The 19,967-nt window shown below is 41.7% G+C and overlaps 2 protein-coding genes across 2 annotated transcripts in view; one reads left to right on the forward strand and one right to left on the reverse strand.

Annotated features, from left to right (window-relative positions):
- The window catches only part of LOC130453528 (zinc finger protein 260-like), a 498,148-nt gene that overhangs the window by 287,095 nt on the left and 191,086 nt on the right, over window positions 1–19,967 (forward strand). The gene's annotated exons all lie outside the window — the stretch shown is intronic.
- On the reverse strand, window positions 57–7,167 carry LOC130453544 (zinc finger protein 558-like). Its single transcript, XM_056814466.1, has 3 exons — window positions 5,887–7,167; window positions 5,081–5,157; window positions 57–986 (listed from the first exon to the last, which is right to left on the reverse strand). The coding sequence occupies exons 1-3, from the start codon at window positions 6,131–6,133 to the stop codon at window positions 837–839; spliced, it is 474 nt and encodes a 157-aa protein (XP_056670444.1). The 5' UTR covers window positions 6,134–7,167; the 3' UTR covers window positions 57–836.

Genomic DNA, 19,967 nt, shown 5'->3' on the forward strand with positions numbered 1-19,967 from the left:
GATACTGTGCATCACCCTCTCTTCCTTCCCTTTCTCTTCTGTAAGTGCCGCTCTACTCAGTGACACTCCTCTATCCCGATTCTCCTCTTGCCAAGATGATGACTCCTCAGTAACCAGAGGTTCCAGAGTAGAGAAGGCACAGCCTCACCATCAGAGGAAAGGAGCCAGAGGAGCTCAATTCATACAAAGCAAAGACCTCTTTCCCAGAATCATTTTGACTACTGGCCACAAAAGATTTGGGATTGTTGGAAAAGAATTTCTCTCTCCAATATATTGTCTTTTATTTAAATGGCATAACTAAGTGATATGGAGGTTGATCAACACTGAGTAATTCAGGTATAGACAAGACCTCAGAGAAAGGAAGTTAAGGAACCAACAGGAAAGGAAATTATTGCATGGACATTGGCCCCCTTGGGTGGCTCAGAAAAATTAAGAAATTATGGTTGGTTCTGGAAATGTGATGTGTGAGAGCTAGTGGGTGAAGAAAACAGCTCACAAATGGAAGACCAAGAGGTCTTTGGAGTCTTCTGGCTAGAGCATGGAAGCTGGAGGTACTCTTGTCTTTCCTCAGCTTCAATACATCACGGCCACCAATAGAGTAGAAAGCTAAGCAACTTTCTACCTCTTTCCTACCTTTCCATCTCTTTAATACTACTCCTAGTACTATGATTTAATGAAATTATAAAGCTACTAGCAGTCTCATAACTTAATTTTAATTATTACAGGATTCTCCCGTGGGGCCTTAAGTGTTCTTATCTAATAAGACAACATTTATGTATATCTTTCTTAGCCTACAGCAAATGAGCTTGCAAAAATTCCAACATACTGACACTGATTCACAGGGCATTGTTCTGCTTACCTATAGAGACCAGGTTCTCATAGTTCTCCAACATCACATTCCTGTGCAGGGCCCTCTGGGCAGGATCCAGGTGTCTCCACTCTTCCCAGGTGAACTCCACAGCCACATCCTTGAATGTCAAAGATTCCTGAATGGAACACATTCCTGCTTAATCAGGACAACTCCTCTAAAAATATTCCTGTATTATCTACGTGGTCTCTGCCTCACTTGATACTGAACTCAGGAGCCAGTGTATAAGCTTCCTGAGTTTTTCCCAAAAATGAACCCCAAAAATATCATGTCATTTCAGTCTGTATAGAAAAGCCAAAGATCAGTTTGTAAGACAGGTTTTTTAGCAATATAGCCTCAAGAAGACTGCATTCCATCCTTATCTATTCTTTCATCATAAGAGGTTTAAAAGAAAAGTGGGTTTAAGTGTTTAAACCTAAGGCCAAGGTATGACCTAGCCCTGCTTTGTATTTATTATAGAGCTAATGAATTTGATATTCCTGTTCAGGTTTTGTGACTAAAGTGTGATAAATTAATTATTGCCAAAATATGTAAGAATAACTGCTATGATGCAGACTCATAGATTTTAAGGAATCCTTAGAGAGAGCAAATGATCAGAAAAGATTGTTTGAGGGTATGGAAATTTGTTTCTGGACTGCTGGTAAGCAGAATTTCTCTGAGCTGAAATGGGTGAGACTTGTCTTTTTTTTTTAAACATTATTTTATTTGGTCGTTTTCATACATTATTCACTGGAAACAAAGATCATTTTCTTTTCCTCCCCTCCCCCCCACGCCCCCCCCCCCCTGGCTTTCCCTCTCCCATAGCCAACGCATGATTCCACTGGTTATCACATGTGTCCTTGACTCGAACCCATTTCCCTGTTGTTGGAATTTGCATTATAGTGTTCATTTAGAGTCTCTCCTCAGTCTTATCTCCTCCAACCCTGTAGTCAAGCAGTTGCTTTTCATCGGTGTTTTTACTCCCACGGTTTATCCTCTGCTTGTGGGTAGTATTTTTTTTATATCCCTGCAGATTGTTCAGGGAAATTGCATTGATACTAATGGAGAAGTCCATCACCTTCGATTGTACCACAATGTATCAGTCTCTGTGTATAATGATTTCCTAGTTCTGCTCCTTTCGCTCTGCATCACTTCCTGGAGGTTGTTCCAGTCTCCATGGAATTCCTCCACTTTATTATTCCTTTTAGCACAATGGTATTCCATCACCAACATATACCACAATTTGTTCAGCCATTCCCCAATTGAAGGGCATCCCCTCATTTTCCAATTTTTGGCCACCACAAAGAGCGCAGCTATGAATATTCTTGTACAAGTCTTTTTGTCCATTATCTCTTTGGGGTACAAGCCCAGCAGTGCTATGGCTGGATCAAAGGGCAGACAGTCTTTTATCGCCCTTTGGACATAGTTCCAAATTGCCCTCCAGAATGGTTGGATCAATTCACAACTCCACCAGCAATGAATTAGTGTCCCTACTTTGCCACATCCCCTCCAGCATTCATTACTTTGCATAGCTGTCATGTTAGCCAATCTGCTAGGTGTGAGGTGATACCTCAGAGTTGTTTTGATTTGCATCTCTCTGATTATAAGAGAGTTAGAACACTTTTTCATGTGCTTATTAATAGTTTTGATGAGACTTGTCTTTTAAGGAAAAAGAAGGCTTCTGGGATCTAATGGTGACAAAATACACAAAGGACAGAATATCCTGGGATGGTTACAGAGGCTTATTCTGGGCTCACCTGGGAATGGACCTTTTCTGACCATCTAGGCTGTTAGTCTTGAGCGATACAATGATGACATGAGCCAGTGATAGCTTTGGCCTGTACGTGAAGCCCTCACTATGTATCCCTTGGGGCATGAGGAAATATTTTCTCTGTCAGCCTTTCTTTATGACAAATTCCCATAATTAGCACATAATGGAAATTGTAAAATTACAGTTTCCATTTCCTCAAGCAACATTAATAATTGAAAATTCTTAAATTGTTAGGGAACATACTTTGAAAAGTAGGTGAAATTTATTAATCAATGGCTTGTATTTGTAGCCTTAATTTACCACAGTTGAAGTTTGGATCTTGAGCTTGGAAATATAGCTCAAAGCTTTCTCAGAATTCCCTCAGAATTTGGGGTAAAGAAATACATGTGTAAAATATTGTTACTCAAGTGTTTAGAGCTAATGTAAACTTTGCAAAAGGATATTCTTTAACAGAAACATCACATACCAATTCTGCAAACAACTCAGGAATCCGATTTCCTAAAGGCATCTATTCCTGTCAGATGATTTCGGAAGATAGAGTCTATCGGCTTCTCTGTTTCTATCTGGTGTTCTAGTTTTTGCCCCAGACTTAGTTTCTACACTTGTATCTTAAGGGGTGATGTTCCCCCTTGTGACCTGTCTGCCAATAGGGGGAAGCAGTTGCTGGACATCCTTCAGATCACCAAGCAGGTTCCCACCTACCTAGGACCCAGGCATTCACAGAGAACAGGCTCCTAAAGACCCTGTGTCCACAGTCTTTCCCTCCCTGTTCAAGTTCTGGCTACTCCCCTGTGGGATATGTGGACATTACATTTGTAACCTTGTCACTTCTCTAGTTACTTATAGGGTAAAAGCACTCATGGGAGTCATACAGATGCCACTGTAACCTCGGCAACCATTCTAATCTGAAGCCCTGGACATTGCCTACAGTCAGGACCTCTTCCTAACAATAGGCAGGGACAGCTCTGCAACTATTCTCACCTCTATAGAAGCTACATCTCCCCCTTTGAGAGGGGGGAGATGACATGGGCATTGTACCCCCAGAAACTCAGGTAGACTATTGACAGGAAATTCTTCTGCTCCCTTGTATCTTCATGACTCTTAGCCAAAGGAATCTTCGCATTTATGCTGATCATCTAGGACTAGTTTCATGCATTCTTAATCGCCTAGTAGCCTTTGTCAAGAATCACATTAATACTGTCCAGCTATGATCCTTCACCAGCAATATAAAACTCTGACTCCCAATGAATCCCCTTATGAGGATACAGTTGCATGAAGAAGATTCCTCATGTACAGTAGAAGAAGTGGGGAATGAAGGAGGTTAGAACAACCTCCCTCTGGGGGCCAGGGGTAAACTCTTGCCCAAGTCAGCATAACCCTTGTAGTAGCTAAACAGACACTCCCTATATTGTCAACCCCTCAGCTAGCTGCAACTGCCAAATCATGACATCCTATTGTTCAACATTTCATGTTAGCCTCCTATACTATAAAAGGTGTTCCCCTAGCCAAGCCAGTGCGGCTCCTTCTTTGGGGCAGCCCTAACCTGTTAGATTTATTATAGGTGATGCTTTGCTTACTTGCATTGTCTCGGTTTCTCCATTCCTGGGGGATTATCTCAGATCCTACACCCAAAATGGGAATCTGAGAACTAAGCATGAAATTTCATCATGGTTCCTCCACAAAGCATCAAGGGATAATTTCTGTTTCTCCAGCATTTTCTTTCTTCTTCCTAATCATCTCCATTTCATTTTTTTTTAAACCCTTACCTTCCATCTTGGAGTCAATACTTTGTCAAGTGACTTACCCAGGATCACACAGCTGGGAAGTGTCTAAGGCCAGATTTGAACCTAGGACCTCCCATCTCTAGGCCTGTCTCTCCATCCACTGAGCCACCTAGCTGCACCCTCATCTCCATTTCATTTTAAAAGATTGTTTAAAAATTCTTCATTTAACATTCATCAAATGGAATGATGACTTCTCTCTATATGAAAAGGCCAATTTCTAGTATGTTGCCTTTTAAAAAACTATATAAGTTCAACATGCCACTTTCACAGCCATCTGACATATACGGCTATTGATACTTCTTCACTTTTTTCTGTGAATTTTAAAAAATTTCCCACAATTCCACTCTTGTTTTTTTTTATTTAAACCCTTACCTTCCATCTTAGAATCAATACTGTGTATTGGTTCCAAGGCAGAAGAGTGTTAAGGGTGAGGCATTGGGGTTTAAGTGACTTTCCCAGGGTCACATGGCTGGGAAGTGTCTGAGGCGACATTTGAACCTAAGACCTCCCACCTCTAGGCCTGCCTCTCCATCCACTGAGCTATTCAATCTACTGAGACTTGGGTCCCAATATGAATTTGAGTGAGCACAATTTGAGTGAAAACAGGAAAGAAATATTAGAAAAGAGAGGCTAAGGGAGGAGACAGGTCAAGGCAGAAAGAGAGTAACTGGAACTTACCTGAAACCTGGCAGTTAGGACTCCAGAAGTCCCTCCTTCCTTCTCTTCTATGTTGCTAACTGGGGCAAGAGCTATATCTGGAGAAACAGAGCTGGATAAGATATCCTTGGCTAGGCCAATCTTGCCTTCTAGCTCCTAGACAAAGCCCTCACTAGCACCTTCAGGCCCCAAGCCCATCTGCATTGTCAATGCTCCTGGACAGATCACTCCTCTACCAAATTCTCTAACTTTGGCTCATCTCACAATTCCTGCTGGAGAAAGCCATGGCCATGTGTTTTGTCTGGGGTTCAATGGCCCTCACCACTGCCCCAAGTAACCCTTTCCTTCACCTTTTCTGGCACCTGCTCCAGCTAAAACCTTGGAATGCCCCCATTTTCAATTAGGGCTACAGGAGGGTGAGTGAAAAAGGCTGACTCCATTCCCTGCCTTTCCTCAAGGGAGGTACTAGCCTCTGGAGGGGCCCCTCATCTGGAGGAGGCCTTTGAGCTAAAACCTCTGTTAATTGACCCTCAGGCTCTCCAGCTGGGGCTTCTGGAGCCTTGCCAGAGTAAAGCCAGGGCTTAAGCAATAGTAAAGCTCATTAATTTAATTTCTTACTCTACCCTCTTTCTCATTTCTCTACCTTCACTTTCCCTCTATTTTAAGAATAAATTGCTAAAATTCATTGTGAATTGATTTTTAAAATTTTTAACCCTTTTATTTTTAGCCCTTACATTCTGGCCATTACACTCCCCAGAGGGAAGGAATAAAAGTTCTCTCACACTGGGAAGATTCCATTCCCCCACTGATGCTCTTGGAATTCTCACCCTTCTCCTGCCGTGTCAGGGTCATGGCTCCCATGCTTGACCATCCTTTTTGTTTTCTCATTGCTCTGACTTCACTCAAGTCCTTTCTGCCCAGCTGGGAGAAGGAAATGGCTTCACTACTGCCCTGGAGCTGGATGAAAGGTTGCAGAGCAGGGATAATCTCCTGGGTTGGATTCCCTTCCTTGGGGGGAGATCCTACACCAACTTCTCCTTCCAGTAAAGCTGAGGCCTGTAAAGAGATAATCATGTTACTTTGGGTTCTGGGGACCAGATTCTTGATCCCACCTGGGAACTGACCCTCTCTCTGAGTTCTGGGCTCCTGAGGACTCTGCTAGGAGCCACTGAGACCACAGAAAGGATGGAGATAGCAGGAGGGCCCTGAAATCAAAATCACAATATTGGAAATCAGAAGCTGGACATACAACTGGGCAGGTCAGAAATTTCATTCATTTAAGAAACAAACTCACATCTCACATTGAGAAGGAAACAATGATTTGTGACTTTAAGGCAAGAATTAGCAATGTCAACACAATTTCGATACCCCTACTCAATTTAATCAGTAACTACTCATTTCAGTGCAATTTAATGGGAATCAGTGATTATAATTAGTGAGTTAAGCTGAATAGTAGGAAATTTGAGGTCATTTTCTTAGTTAATACTATAGGAATAAGAGTTATGGAAGATAGTAGTAAGGAACCCACAAAGGACTTGGTGGTACTTTTCAGGTATCAAAAGATTTTATTAATTGTATTGGATCTATTTAAGAGATTCATGCTATAGTAATTAGCTCTGTATTTGAAATTTATCTCAGCTTGTGAAGCTCTATTAACACAAAACCAATTCCCAAGTGTAAGGATAATTTTAGGGTTGTGACCTAAACTAAATTAATTTGGTCGCCAAGGAATATCCCAAATAAAATACCCAAGTCAGTTTGGAAATTTATGGTGATTTAATCAATATAGAGGGTAGAAATTAAGCAGAAGAGAGAGGGAAAGGTATAGGATTTCTCCCGCCTGGCCTGTGCCAGGGGGAGTTCAATATTCCTCCACCACAAGGACTTTGAAGATTAAAGCCTTTCTCTAAGAGGATAGTGTTTGTAAGGTAAAGGAGAAAGCAATCAGCCTAAACTCCAAGAGAGCTCACAGAAGAGCCTCGCCTGAACTAGATTACTAGGTTTCCTCCAGTATGGTATCAAGGGAAACTCACCACTAAACCGGACAATAGCTGCCACCACTCCAAGATGCTAAGCCACTCAGCAAGCTGCCACCAGCCACCTCTCTGTTGCAAAAGAGTCTGGAGAGAGGAAGTGATGCCAAATATACAGACAGTTTTACATCACTTTCCTTCATCTTACCTGTACCAATGGTAGCTTAACTTTGACTTAGGACAGGCCAGGGGTCTGTCAGCTGTTTCTAAATTGTCATTTGCTAGTACATGTCTAATCAGAGACCATCCTCCTAAATACTTAATCCTTAAGAATGGGTGTAACATTCCTCCTTTTGTGAGACTAAGTAGGGTGGAGTAATCTCAAGTTCACACAAGTCTGTGATGTTCAAAATTAGCTCTTGTGAGAACATTGTGCACAGAAACTAAAACATCCTGGAACTATCCAATATAATGGATTTTGCTACTAGTAGCAGTACAACAAGCCAGGCCACTTCTGGGAAGGACTTCTGGGAAAGAATGCTATCCACATTGTCAGAAAGAACTGTGGGAGTAGAAATGCAAAAGAAAAACGGATAACATCACTTATCACATGGATATATGGATGCATGGTTTGGGGTTTCAGCTTTAAAAAATCACTCTATAGCAAAAATGAATAATACAGAAATGGGTATCAAGTGACAACATTTGTACAATCCAGTTTGCTTGTTGGCTCTGGGAGGAGGGAGGGAAGAAGGGACATGGAGATGATGATTCATATAAACATAAAAAAAATTGTAAATAAAAAAAAGAAATGACTTCCTGTGCCTTAGCAACAGTCCTCACACCCATAAATTTAGCTCCATTCCCAAGTGACCATTGAATTCAAAACTACACCATCCTAAGGGCCGCCATCACTGAGTTCTTGGATCCTAACATATTGTTGACCAAAGCCATGCTAAGGTGGCCAGATGGATGGCCGACAACTTAAGACCTTGCTGATAGGGTCTCCTGACCAGGGGAAGGTCTCAGGACAGGATATGATTGATGACCTGTGAAAAGACCAGTGGACAAAATGGCTCTGGATGATGTCGGGGTCCGTTAGTCAATCAGAGGAGCTCCCCCAATTCTGCAGAGACCAGTCAAGGAACTATAGCACCCCATTCTATTTTTGGTAGCCTTCCAAGTGCTACAAACCCTCTGAGAGCCTGAGCAGAGGGTCCTGGACTGTGAGCCAGGTCTTGGACCCAGTTGATTAGTGAACACCAGATTCCCTAATGAATTGACTGATTATGCCTGGGGCTCTGACATGATGACTTTTGTAACAGATAGGATATTTTAGGAGCAAAAGCAATTCCCAGAAGGTGGGGCATGTGGGGGTTCTTTTTAATGGCACCTGCCTTGGCACACAAAGTAGAAGGAACAAAGAAGAGACCAGTGTATCTGAAGTTTCCTTACAACAGTAGCCCAACAGGAGAGGCAGGGGCAGCTCTCATCTGACCCCAACAGGGTCTGGGCACACCAAGCAGAAACATCCCCAGAACAGATAAAATATTACGCATGGGCAGATGGGGAAGCAGGGTATGTCAAGTCAGGGGGTGCCCACATTCTTCTTGGGGCATGAGGGCCTCCCAGGAGAGGGGGTGGGAAAATAGGTGAGCAGCAGAGGCCAAGAAAACACCTTCTACCCAAGAGGCCTTCTAGATCATCCTGTCACATACCTGAGACTTCACCCTTACACACGCATGCACAAATGGCACCCCAATGTACTCTCCAGCATGCAATATGGACTAACTCATATGAAACCCACCAACAATTAATCCATGAACCAAAAAGCATTTCTTGGTCACCTACTCCACGCCGGACACCATGCTGGGCACATGGAGAGCAAAGACAAAAGACAAGGAAGGAGCTCAGGGGCCAGGAGGGAGACAAGATGTGCCATAGGTCTGTGCCAAACAGATTTAAGGCAACAGTAGGGAGGGAACACTTCTGCTTGGTGTTGAAAGACTCTAAGGATCCCGGAGGCAGGCGGACAAAAAGGGGGCATGCCAGACACAGAGAATAGCAGGACAAATGCACAGAGACTGCAGGAGCTGAAGGGCAAAGGCTGGTCATTCTGTATATGGAGAGGGAGAAGGTGGAGGAAGGGAGGTTTGAGCCCACCTGGGAAGGGCTTTCACTGCTAATACTTGAGCTCATATTTGCATCCTGGAGGGAGCAGGGAACCAGTGGACATTCTGGAGTGGGAGAGTGCCACAAAGCCCTTGGCTGGTTGTGTGCCTCAGAGGTGGTAAAGTCTTGGGACAAGGAGGCCCATCAGGGTCCTGAAGCCCAGGAGTGAGGGGTCGGGTGTGTGGGGAAAGGAGGGGACAGAAAGGAGACCGATGGTGGACACAGAAGGCAAGACCTGCCCAGTGCATGGAGGTGAAGGGGAAAGAGATGGAGGCACCACCTAGCATTCCAAAGCTGCCCACCTGGCTGTCTGAGGTTCAGAAGGGGAATTTATAAAGAGGTTCTGAGACTGAGAGGGAAAGGGGTCCTCTGAGGTGTCTAGTGGCAGCCCCTGATTTTACACATGAGGAAACTGAGTCCCAGGATGTGAACCCACAACCTCCACCTCCAGAGTCAGGGTTCCATGGAGTGGCACAGGATGGAGATGAGCAGAGCAAAGGGAGGAACCTTCATCCTGGAGGGCCTGAAGACAGACTGAGATTTACCTCGAGAGACTGAAAAGATGGAGGAAGGAGATGCCAGGTCCAGCCACTGAGGGGGCAGGAGGGGATGATGGTCCAGCAGAGGAGGCTGAGCAGGAGCAAATGGACACAAAGCTACCCAAGGAGAGACAGTGGTCAAGGATGCCCATGTGGGCGACAGTACCAATATGGCAGACCAGTCATTGGGAAGGGCTGGGAAAAGTGCCACAACAAGTGGTAAGGAGAGAGGGGAGATAGAGGGAGAGAGGGAGAGAGGAAGGAAGGGAGAGGGAGGGAGGGAGGGGGAGAGAGAAACAGAAACAAAGAGTGACAGACAGAGAGAGAGAGAGAGAGGAAGGAAGGGAGAGGAAGGAAGGGACAGAAAGGAAGGGCATGTGGTATGTAGGAAGCAGGAAAAGGAGAGGACAGTCTGGTATCCAGTCACTGTGACCATCAGTGGACAGAGGGAGGCCCGAAGGGCTAGGTGGAGGCTTGGACTGACCAGACAGATCTGGGCATGTGTGAGGGCACCAGGAGTTGGGGAAGGTGGAAGCTCTGAGATGGGGCACAAGTGTGGGCAGAGTGGCAGGGGAGACAGAGGGAAGGAGAACACACACTCCTTCTGCACAGGGTACTGAGTGCAGGGTCAGGAGTTAGGGAGATCCGAGTTCAAATGCAGCCTCATATAGTTACTGGCTTCTGTGACCCTGGGCAAATTACTTAACTCTATTTGCTTCAGTTTCCCCTTTAGCTGGAGAAAGAAATGGCCGGATGCTTCATTATGTTTGCAAGAAAACCCTAAACTGGGTCATGAAGAGTGAGAAGAGACAGAAAAACCACTGAACAAGAGAAAGCTTCACTTCCCAGGGCTATGGAGGAAGCACTTAGTACAGTGCCTGGCACACAGAAGGGAAAGAGGCGGCTGGAAAGAAGTCAGAGTCACCTGCCACTTCTGTGAGAAGGGCCACAAAATGATGGAATATAGAACCTTTCTTAAGATGATTGAAAGAAATACACAGTTTAATAACAACTTTAGAAATAACAACTATAGAAATGATGATAATAATCATAGAAACCAGAATTTTTGAAATTTTAGAAATTATAATATGATGATGGAAACAATTATAATGAATATAGAAATAAGAACTTTAGAAACCAGAATTTTAGAAATAGGAATTGGGAAAATAATGACAATGCTCAAAATGAAGAAAATGATAATACCCAACAACAAAATATAAGAAATGGTGCTCGTCAAAAAAATAGTTGAGGTGACCTTCAGGGGGGTACCCAAGGAATATCCCAAACACAATGATGGTGTCGGGGGGGGGGGCTGGGGCACAAGAATCAGAGGATACAATCTTTGATTTTCAGGACCCTGATGTCCTACTACCCTTTGTTCCTATCTACTGCCCAAACCATACTAATGAACCCCATGTTACCTTAAAGGTGGGTAACACTTATTATGATTGTCTCTTAGACACTGGAGCTACCAGGTCTGTATTGAAGAATGTACCAGATATAAATTGTTATTCTGTTGACTCACAAAGTGTAGTGGGAGTATCAGGAATACCCCAAAGAGTTAAAAAACTTGCCCCTAGAATGATGTCTGTAGGACCCCTAGAGGTACAACATTCCTTTCTTTTGATGCCTGACTCCCCTTTAAATTTGCTGGGGAGAGACCTTCTATGCAAACTTAGAGCCACAATAACTTGCTCCATAGATGGTTCCTTAAAATTGGAAGTACCAGAAGAATCTTTAAATTTACTCCCTGTACTTCTCTCAGAGAACCAGCAGGCAAAAGAGCTTTCCACTTTTGAAATACCTAAGGATATACTGGAATCTCTTTGGGCCACATCTTCTGATGTAGGCTTACTTAAATCTGCTGTTCCTGTGCAGATAAAAACTAAATCTAGCCCACCTCCTTCCATTCCTCAGTATCCTTTCTCATAGGAGGCAATTGAGGGTATTATACCAGTTATTAACTCATTAATTGATCAAGGAATTATAATCCCTTGCAAATCAGAATACAACACACCCATCCTGCCAGTTAAAAAACCAAAAAGAGGGCCTGATGGCAAGTACCTCTATAGATTCGTTCAGGATCTAAGGGCGGTGAATAATCATGTTATAAAGAGACACTCCGTAGTTTCCAACATAAATACTATTATTTCCTCTATTCCTAGCACAGCTACATACTTTACAGTAGTAGACTTGTACTCAGCTTTCTTTTCCATACCTATACATGAGAACTCCTGGCATATTTTTGCTTTTACCTGGAAGGGCTCAAAATATACATGGAGTCGGCTGCCACAGGGTTATGTGGAAAGCCCGAGGTTATTTCAACAAATTTTGAGCCAAGACACAGATAATATAACATTTCAAAATAGTAATTAATCAAATATGTAGATGATCTACTCCTGGCTTCAACAGATGCAGAAACATGTCAGGAAGATAGTAAACAACTTCTTTAGGAACTGCACAAAAGAGGACATAAAATCTCGAAGGATAAAGTTCAGTGGTATCTCCCTTAAGTAGAATATTTGGGATTCATCCTGACTGCAGGTGCTCGTTATATTTCTCCAAAACAAATTGAGAATATTCACAATTTAATCTCTCCTACTACTAAGAAACAGTTGAGAGCAATTTTAGGAGCAACAGGGTTTTGCAGACAATGGATTCCTTGCTATGGGGAAATTACTAAACCCCTTATAGCACTAACAAAAGATTTGGTTCCTGAACCCCTCAAATTAGAGAGCCTGAACACTTGTCAGCTCTATCAGATCTAATAAAGGCTGTCATGTCTGTCCCGGCTCTAGGCATCCCAGATTACAACAAGCCATTTACTCTGTATGTGCATGAGCGAAGAGGAGTAGCTTCTGGCATGTTAACTCAGACTTTGGGACCTTCTCAGCATCCAATTGCTTATTATTCTGCTCAATTGGACCCAGTAGCAGCAGGAGCACCTCCATGTCTTAGAGGAGTAGATGCTACAGCCTTACTAGTGTCAAAAACTGTTGATCTAGTATTTGGATGTCCATTAACAATTATGTTCCCACATGAGGTAGAAGCATTGTTGATAAAACATAGAACACAGGCTTTCTCAGATCAGAGAATTTACAAGGTATGAAATAACCTTCTCAGATCAGAGAATTACAAGGTATGAAATAACCTTGTTAAATAGAGAAAACATTACCTTAAAACCCTGTACTGCTCTTAACCCAGCCACCTTGCTTCCAGATTTAGCAACTTCAGGAGAACCATTACACAATTGTGAAACATTAGTGTCCATGGCAGAAAAGCCTCGAGATAACCCCTTGGACACTCTCTTAGACAACGCAGATCTGAGAGAGAGACAGAGAGAGAGAGAGAGACAGAGAGACAGAGAGAGAGAGACAGAGAGAGAGAGAGAGAGAGAGAGAGAGACAGAGAGAGAGAGAGAGAGAGAGAGAGACAGAGAGAGAGAGAAAGAGAGAGAGAGAGAGAGAGAGAGAGAGAGAGAGAGAGAGAACATATAGATGTTCCGCTCTCATAATTGGATCTTTAACTTAGGGATAATATCTATAATTGATGCATGTGGTTTTGAAAAATCACAAATAATTCTGGAATTTTTCTGAAATTCTTAGAGACATTCCTGACTGATATTGTCTTAGTTGCTTCTGATAACATATGGCCAGGATTTGATCTAGCCCTGATTTGTATTTACTGTAGACCTAATGAAGTCAACATTCGTATTCAGGTTTTGTAACTAAATTGTGATAAATTAGTTATTGCCAAAATATGTAAGAATAACTGCTATAACATACACTCATAGGTTTTAAGGAATCCTTAGAGGGGGAAAATGATGAGAAATGCTTGTTTGTGGGTAGAGAAATTTGTTTCTGGACTGCTGATAAGCAGAATTTCTCTCACCTAAAATGGGTAAGACTTGTCTTTTAAGGAAAAAGAAGGCTTTGGGGACCTAATGGTGACAACGTACACCAAGGACAGAGAATGTCCTAGGATGGTTACACAGGCATATTCTGGGCTCACCTGGGAATGGACCTTTTCTGACAATCCAGGATGATAATACTTTAGTGAAATAATGATGGAATTAGCAAGTGCAGCCCTGGCTTGTACATGAAGCCACTCACTGTGTCCTTTGGAACATGAGGAAATATTTTCCCTCTCGGCCTTTTCCTTTGTGACAAATTCCTATAATCAGCACATAATTCAAATTGTAAAATTAAAGTTTCCATTTTCCCAAACAACCTATTCGGTTAATAATTGAAAATTCTTAAATTGTTATGGAACATAATTTGACAAGTAGCTGAAGTTTATTCATAGATGGCTTGTATTTGTAGCCTTAATTTACCAGAGTTGAAGTTTGGATCTTGAGCTTGGAAATATAGCTCAAAGCTTTCTTGAATTTCCCCCAGAATCTGGGGTGAAGAAATTCATCTCTAACATATTGTTACTCAAGTAATTATAGATGTTTATAGTTAATGTGTACTTTGCTAAAGGATATTCTTTAACAGAAACATCACATACCAACTCTGCAAACAACTCAGGAATCAGATTTCCTAAAGGGATCTATGCCTGTCAGAAGATGATTTCTGAAGAAGTCTGGTGGCTAAGATACCCAAATGCAAATGTTTAATGCCAATTACTATTGTATTAATTTTCTCTGTTTCTACCTGTTGTTCTAGTTTTTGCCCCAGTCCTGGTTTCTACACTTCTATCTTAGGGGCTAACTCTCCCTCTTGTGATCTGTCTGCCAATTGGGGAAGCAGTCACTGGACATCCTTCGGATCTCCAAGCAGGTCCCCACCTACCTAGGACCAAGAATTCACTGAGGACACGACCCTAAAGACCCTGTGTCCACAGCCTTTCCCTCCCTGTTCAAGTTTTGGCTATTCCCTTTATAATCTTATCACTTCTCTAGTTGCTTCTAGGGTGGAAACACTCATGGGAGTCACCCAGATGCCACTGTAACCTCAGCAGGTATTCCGACCCGAATCCCTGGACATTGCCTACAGCCAATACCTCTCTCCTGACAATAGGCAGGGACATCTCCACAACCATTGTTAGCTCTGAAGAAGCCTCAGAATACTGAGACCATCACCCTTTTCCCCTTAGATATCTGGAGAGGGGGGGTAATACATGGGTGTTGTACCCCCAGAATCTCAGGTAAACTATTGTCAGGGAAGTTCCTTTGCTCACTTACATCCTCATGACTCCTAACCTAAAAACATCTAATGACCACTATAGGACCCAGAGATGATTGTCCTCCTTTGATCGTCCTTTAGATTTAAGGTGGACAAGAGAGATGCACCTCCAGGCTACACCTAGATTTTATCAGGCTATATCTCAGACTCCTGTCTGTTCCTTAAAACCAAAGAATCTTTTATGAGGGTCATTCCCTATGTCTCCAGGCAGACCCCAGTCAGAAGACCAATCCCCTGACCAAATGCTTGAGGGTTTATTGCTGTAGGTATAGGAAGGGGAACCTCCAGCCTCACTGGAAAAGACCCTATATTGTTCTTTGCTTTTATGCTGACCAAATGGGGCTAGTTAAGGAATCTATGTTCTTAATCACCTAATAGCCTTCATCAAGGATCACATTAATACCATCCTGCTATAGTCCTTCACCAGCATTATCAAACCCTGACTCCTACTTAATCCCCTTATGACAATATGGTAGAATGAGGAAGATTCATTCATGTACAGTAGTAGAAGTGGGGAATGAAGAGCCAGCTCCCAAATCCCTTCTTTCCCTCCCTGACCCCTAACCCCAGCAGTTCTTGTCCCTCCCACTCCTGGCATATGCCAGGAACTAATAACACCTCAGCTCCAGGAGTTCCTGTTCACTCCCCCCACCCCAGGAATTCCTTTGCACTCCCCCTACTACAAAAATATATAAAAAGCCTGTTAGCCCCAGACTGGAGGCCAGCCATTTTTAGTGCTGGGCCCCACAGTGCAGTTTGGTTAATAAACCTCCCTTCTGTGTGTTACATGGTTGGTCTGATTTCATCTTTGGAATCAATAATCAAGCACTTCAACAGTAACACATTATTAGACCTCTGACTCCCTGAACTACTCCCTCAATGCCAAATATCAAACAGTCTCAAATGGTGGAATTTTTCAGGCTCACATAATTTTTCCTCAAATTTTTATTGTCCTATCTCCCCAAGATCTTTATTTTAACATTTCTGTGAAACCTACATTAAATCAGATTTAAAAATTGAACTTTCACACTCAAAAGCAATCTCAAGGTATCAGTTTTGGTTGGAACCTCCCAAAGTTTACAGGGTTCTGTCGACACTCATCAAAAATACTTCATGAAAGGAGCAGTTGATTCCCCTTCCCCCTTCTTTTTGCATATCATGTTATAGCCTTTAATTCCCGAATGTTTTCTTATGAATGATTCTTTTATTTATTATAATAATGAAAACAATATTGAGAGTTACAAATATCATTTCCCCTATATATTAATATATAATTTAATCTAATTGTAGCCCTTCAAGAAGAGATTTTGAATAAAAAAACCATTTTCTCCTTTTCCCTCTCTTTCATATTTACCTTTTCCTGTTTCTCTTGAAGAAGGAAACTATAAGTAAATTAGGTGAACACAGAACACTATACATGTCAGACCTTTGGGATGGGAAAGATTTTAAAACCAAGCAAGACTTACAAAGAGTCACAAAATGTAACATAAATAATTGTGACTACATCAAATTAAAAAGTTTTTGTACAAACAAAACCAATGTAACTAGAATCAGAAGGGAAGCAACAAATTGGGAAACAATCTTCATTACAAAAACCTCTGACATCTCAGCAGCAAGAATTGGAAAGAGAAATCCCATTCAAAATCACCTTAGACAAAGTAAAATACTTGGGAATCTATCTGCCGAGACAAACACAGGAACTATGTGAACAAAATTACAAAACACTTTCCACACAGCTAAAACTAGATCTAAACAATTGGAAAAACACTGATTGCTCATGGGTAGGATGAGCTAACATAATAAAAATTATAATCCTGCCCAAATTAATTTACTTATTTAGTGCTATACCCATTGAACTATCAAAAAACTTCTTTACTGAATTAGAAAAAACCATAACTAAGTTCATTTGGAAGAACAAAAGATCAAGGATATCCAGGGAAATCATGAAAAAAAAATTCAAAGGAAGGAGGACTTGCAGTCCCAGATCTCAAACTATACTATAAAGCAGTGGTTATCAAAGCAATTTGGTACTGGCTAAGAGACAGAAAGGAGGATCAGTGGAATAGACTTGGCGTAAATGATCTCAGCAAGACAGTTTATGACAAAACCAAAGACCCCAGCTTTTGGGACAAAAATCCATTATTTGATAAAAACTGCTGGGAAAATTGGAAGACAGTGTGGGAGAGATGAGGTTTGGGTCAACACCTCACACACTGCACCAAGATAAATTCAGAATGCGTGAATGACTTGAACATAAAGAAGGAAACCAGAAGTAAATTAGGTGAACACAGAATAGTATACATATCAGACCTTTGGGACGGGAAAGACTTTAAACCAAGAAGAACTTAGAAAGTGTCACAAAATGCAAAATAAATAATTTGGAATACATCAAATTAAAAAGTTTTTGTACAAACAAAACCAATGTAACTAAAATCAGAAGGAAAACAACAAATTGGGAAGCAATCTTCATAAAAACTTCTGACAAAGGTTTAATTACTCAAATTTACAAAGAGCGAAATCAATTATACAAAAAAAAAATCAAGCCATTCTCCAATTGATAAATGGGCAAGGGACATGAACAGGTAGTTCGCAGCCAAAGAAATCAAAACTATTTATAAGCACATGAAAAAGTGCCCTACATCTCTTATAATCAGAGAGATGCAAATCAAAGCAACTCTGAGGTATCACCTCACACCTAGCAGTTTGGCTAACATGACAGCTATGGAAAGTAATGAATGCTAGAGGGGATACGGCAAAGTAGGGACACTAATTCATTGCTGGTGGAGTTGTGAATTAATCCAACCATTCTGGAGGGCAATTGGGAACTATGCCCAAAGGGCAATAAAAGACTGTCTGCCCTTTGATCTAGCCATAGACTGCTGGGTTTGTACCCCAAAGAGATAATGGACAAAAAGATTTGTATAAAAATATTCATAGCTGCGCTCTTTGTGGTGGCCAAAAATTGGAAAACAAGGGGATTCCCTTCAATTGGGGAATGGCTGAACAAATTGTGGTATATGTTGGTGATGGAATACTATTGTGCAAAAAGGAATAATAAAGTGGAGGAATTCCATGGAGTCTGGAACAAACTCCAGGAAATGATGCAGAGCGAAAGGAGCAGAAACAGGAAATCATTATACACAGAGACTGATACATTGTGGTACAATCGAAGGTGATGGACTTCTCCATTAGTATCAATGCAACTTCCCTGAACAATCTGCAGGGATCTAAAAAAAAAAATACTACCCACAAGCAGAGGATAAACTGTGGGAGTAAAAACACTGATGAAAAGCAACTGCTTGACTACAGGGGTGGAGGGGATATGACTGAGGAGAGACTCTAAATGAACACTCTAGAGCAAATACCAACACAGAAATGGGTTCGAGTCAAGAACACATGTGATACCCAGTGGAATCATGTGCCGGCTATGCGAGAGGTGGGGCGGGGGTGGGGGGAGGAAAAGAAAATGATTTTTGTATCCAATGAATAATGGTTGGAAATGACCAAATAAAATAATGTTTAAAAAAAACAAAACAAAACAAAACAAAACAAAACAACCTCTGACAAAGGTTTAATTACCCAAATTTACAAAGAACTAAATCAATTGTACAAAAAAATCAAACCATTCTCCAATTGATAAATGGGCAAGGGACATGAACAGGCAATTTTCAGTGAAAGAAATCAAACCATTAATAAGTACATGAAAAAGTGTTCCAAATCTCTGATAATCAGAAAGATACAAATCAAAACAACTCTGAGGTATCACCTCACAACTAGCAGGTTGGATAACATGACAGCAAAGGAAAGTAATGAATGCTGGAGGGGACATTAATGCACTGCTGGCGGAGTTGTGAATGGATCCAACCATTCTGGAAGGCAATTTGGAAATATGCTCAAAGGGCAATAAAAGACTGTTTGCCCTTTGATCCAGTCATAGCATTGCTGGGTTTGTACCCTAAAGAGATAATAAGAAAAAAAAGACATGTACAAGAATATTCATAGCTGTGCTCTTTGTGGTGGCAAAAAACTGGAAAATCGGGGGCAGCTGGGTAGCTCAGTGGATTGAGAACCAGGCCTAGAGACGGGAGGTCCTAGGTTCAAATCCGGCCTCAGCCACTTCCTAGCTGTGTGACCCTGGGCAAGTCACTTGACCCCCATTGCCTAGCCCTTACCACTCTTCTGCCTTGGAGCCAATACACAGTATTGACTCCAAGACGGAAGGTAAGGGTTTAAAAAAAAAAAACTGGAAAATCAGGGGATGTTCTTCAATTGGGGAATTGTGAATCTTAAAATTTCTCAGACTCTGGAGGTACTTGATCAGGAATGTATTGGGAATTTTACATTGCTCCACCCATTCTTAGGCATATTTTAGGGGAAGATAACATTGTAAAACTCTTTACTAAACAATGAAAAAGTATTTAACTCATACTTATAGTGAAGCCAGAACCGTATGCTAGGTCTATTTTTAGATCTAATACAAAAAGGGTGCTAAGTACCTATGAAAGTCAAATTAATCACTAAAAGGTCAAGCAACTTACAAGGGGCAAGCTTAGCAAAGCGGTGTGAAGTACTCAGAAGATATAATCTACCCAGAGAAGGAGAGAACTAAAGAGTGGTGAAAACTAAGAATGGGCAGTCCTAGGAAAAGTTTCTACTGTGATTGGTAGACGTGAAAATTTAGGGGAGGTAACATAAGAGAAAATTTTCTTTAAAAGGAAGGAGCTTGAGGACTCTGAAGGTAAGTTCAGCTTTGAAAGCTGAATTGGAGGTCAGGAGTCAGAGCTGGGTCTCTGAACTCAGTTCAGGAGTTGAGGATTTCAGTGAAGAATTGGAGTTTTGCTTGGGAAAAAATCTTGTGGTGAGTGATTAAAGACTGACTTAGTTTATCTCTTAAAAAGAAAGGCCTAGGCCCTAGCCTTTTCCTACTATTTTCTCTTACTCTGTCTCTTTCCCTTCCCTTAATTCCTTCATTCGTATTAATTAAAATCTCCATAAAACCCAGCTGACTTGGGTATTTCATATTTGGGAATGTTTCCCA

Source organism: Monodelphis domestica, chromosome 2 (assembly GCF_027887165.1).
Source record: "Monodelphis domestica isolate mMonDom1 chromosome 2, mMonDom1.pri, whole genome shotgun sequence".
Lineage (NCBI taxonomy): Eukaryota > Metazoa > Chordata > Mammalia > Didelphimorphia > Didelphidae > Monodelphis > Monodelphis domestica.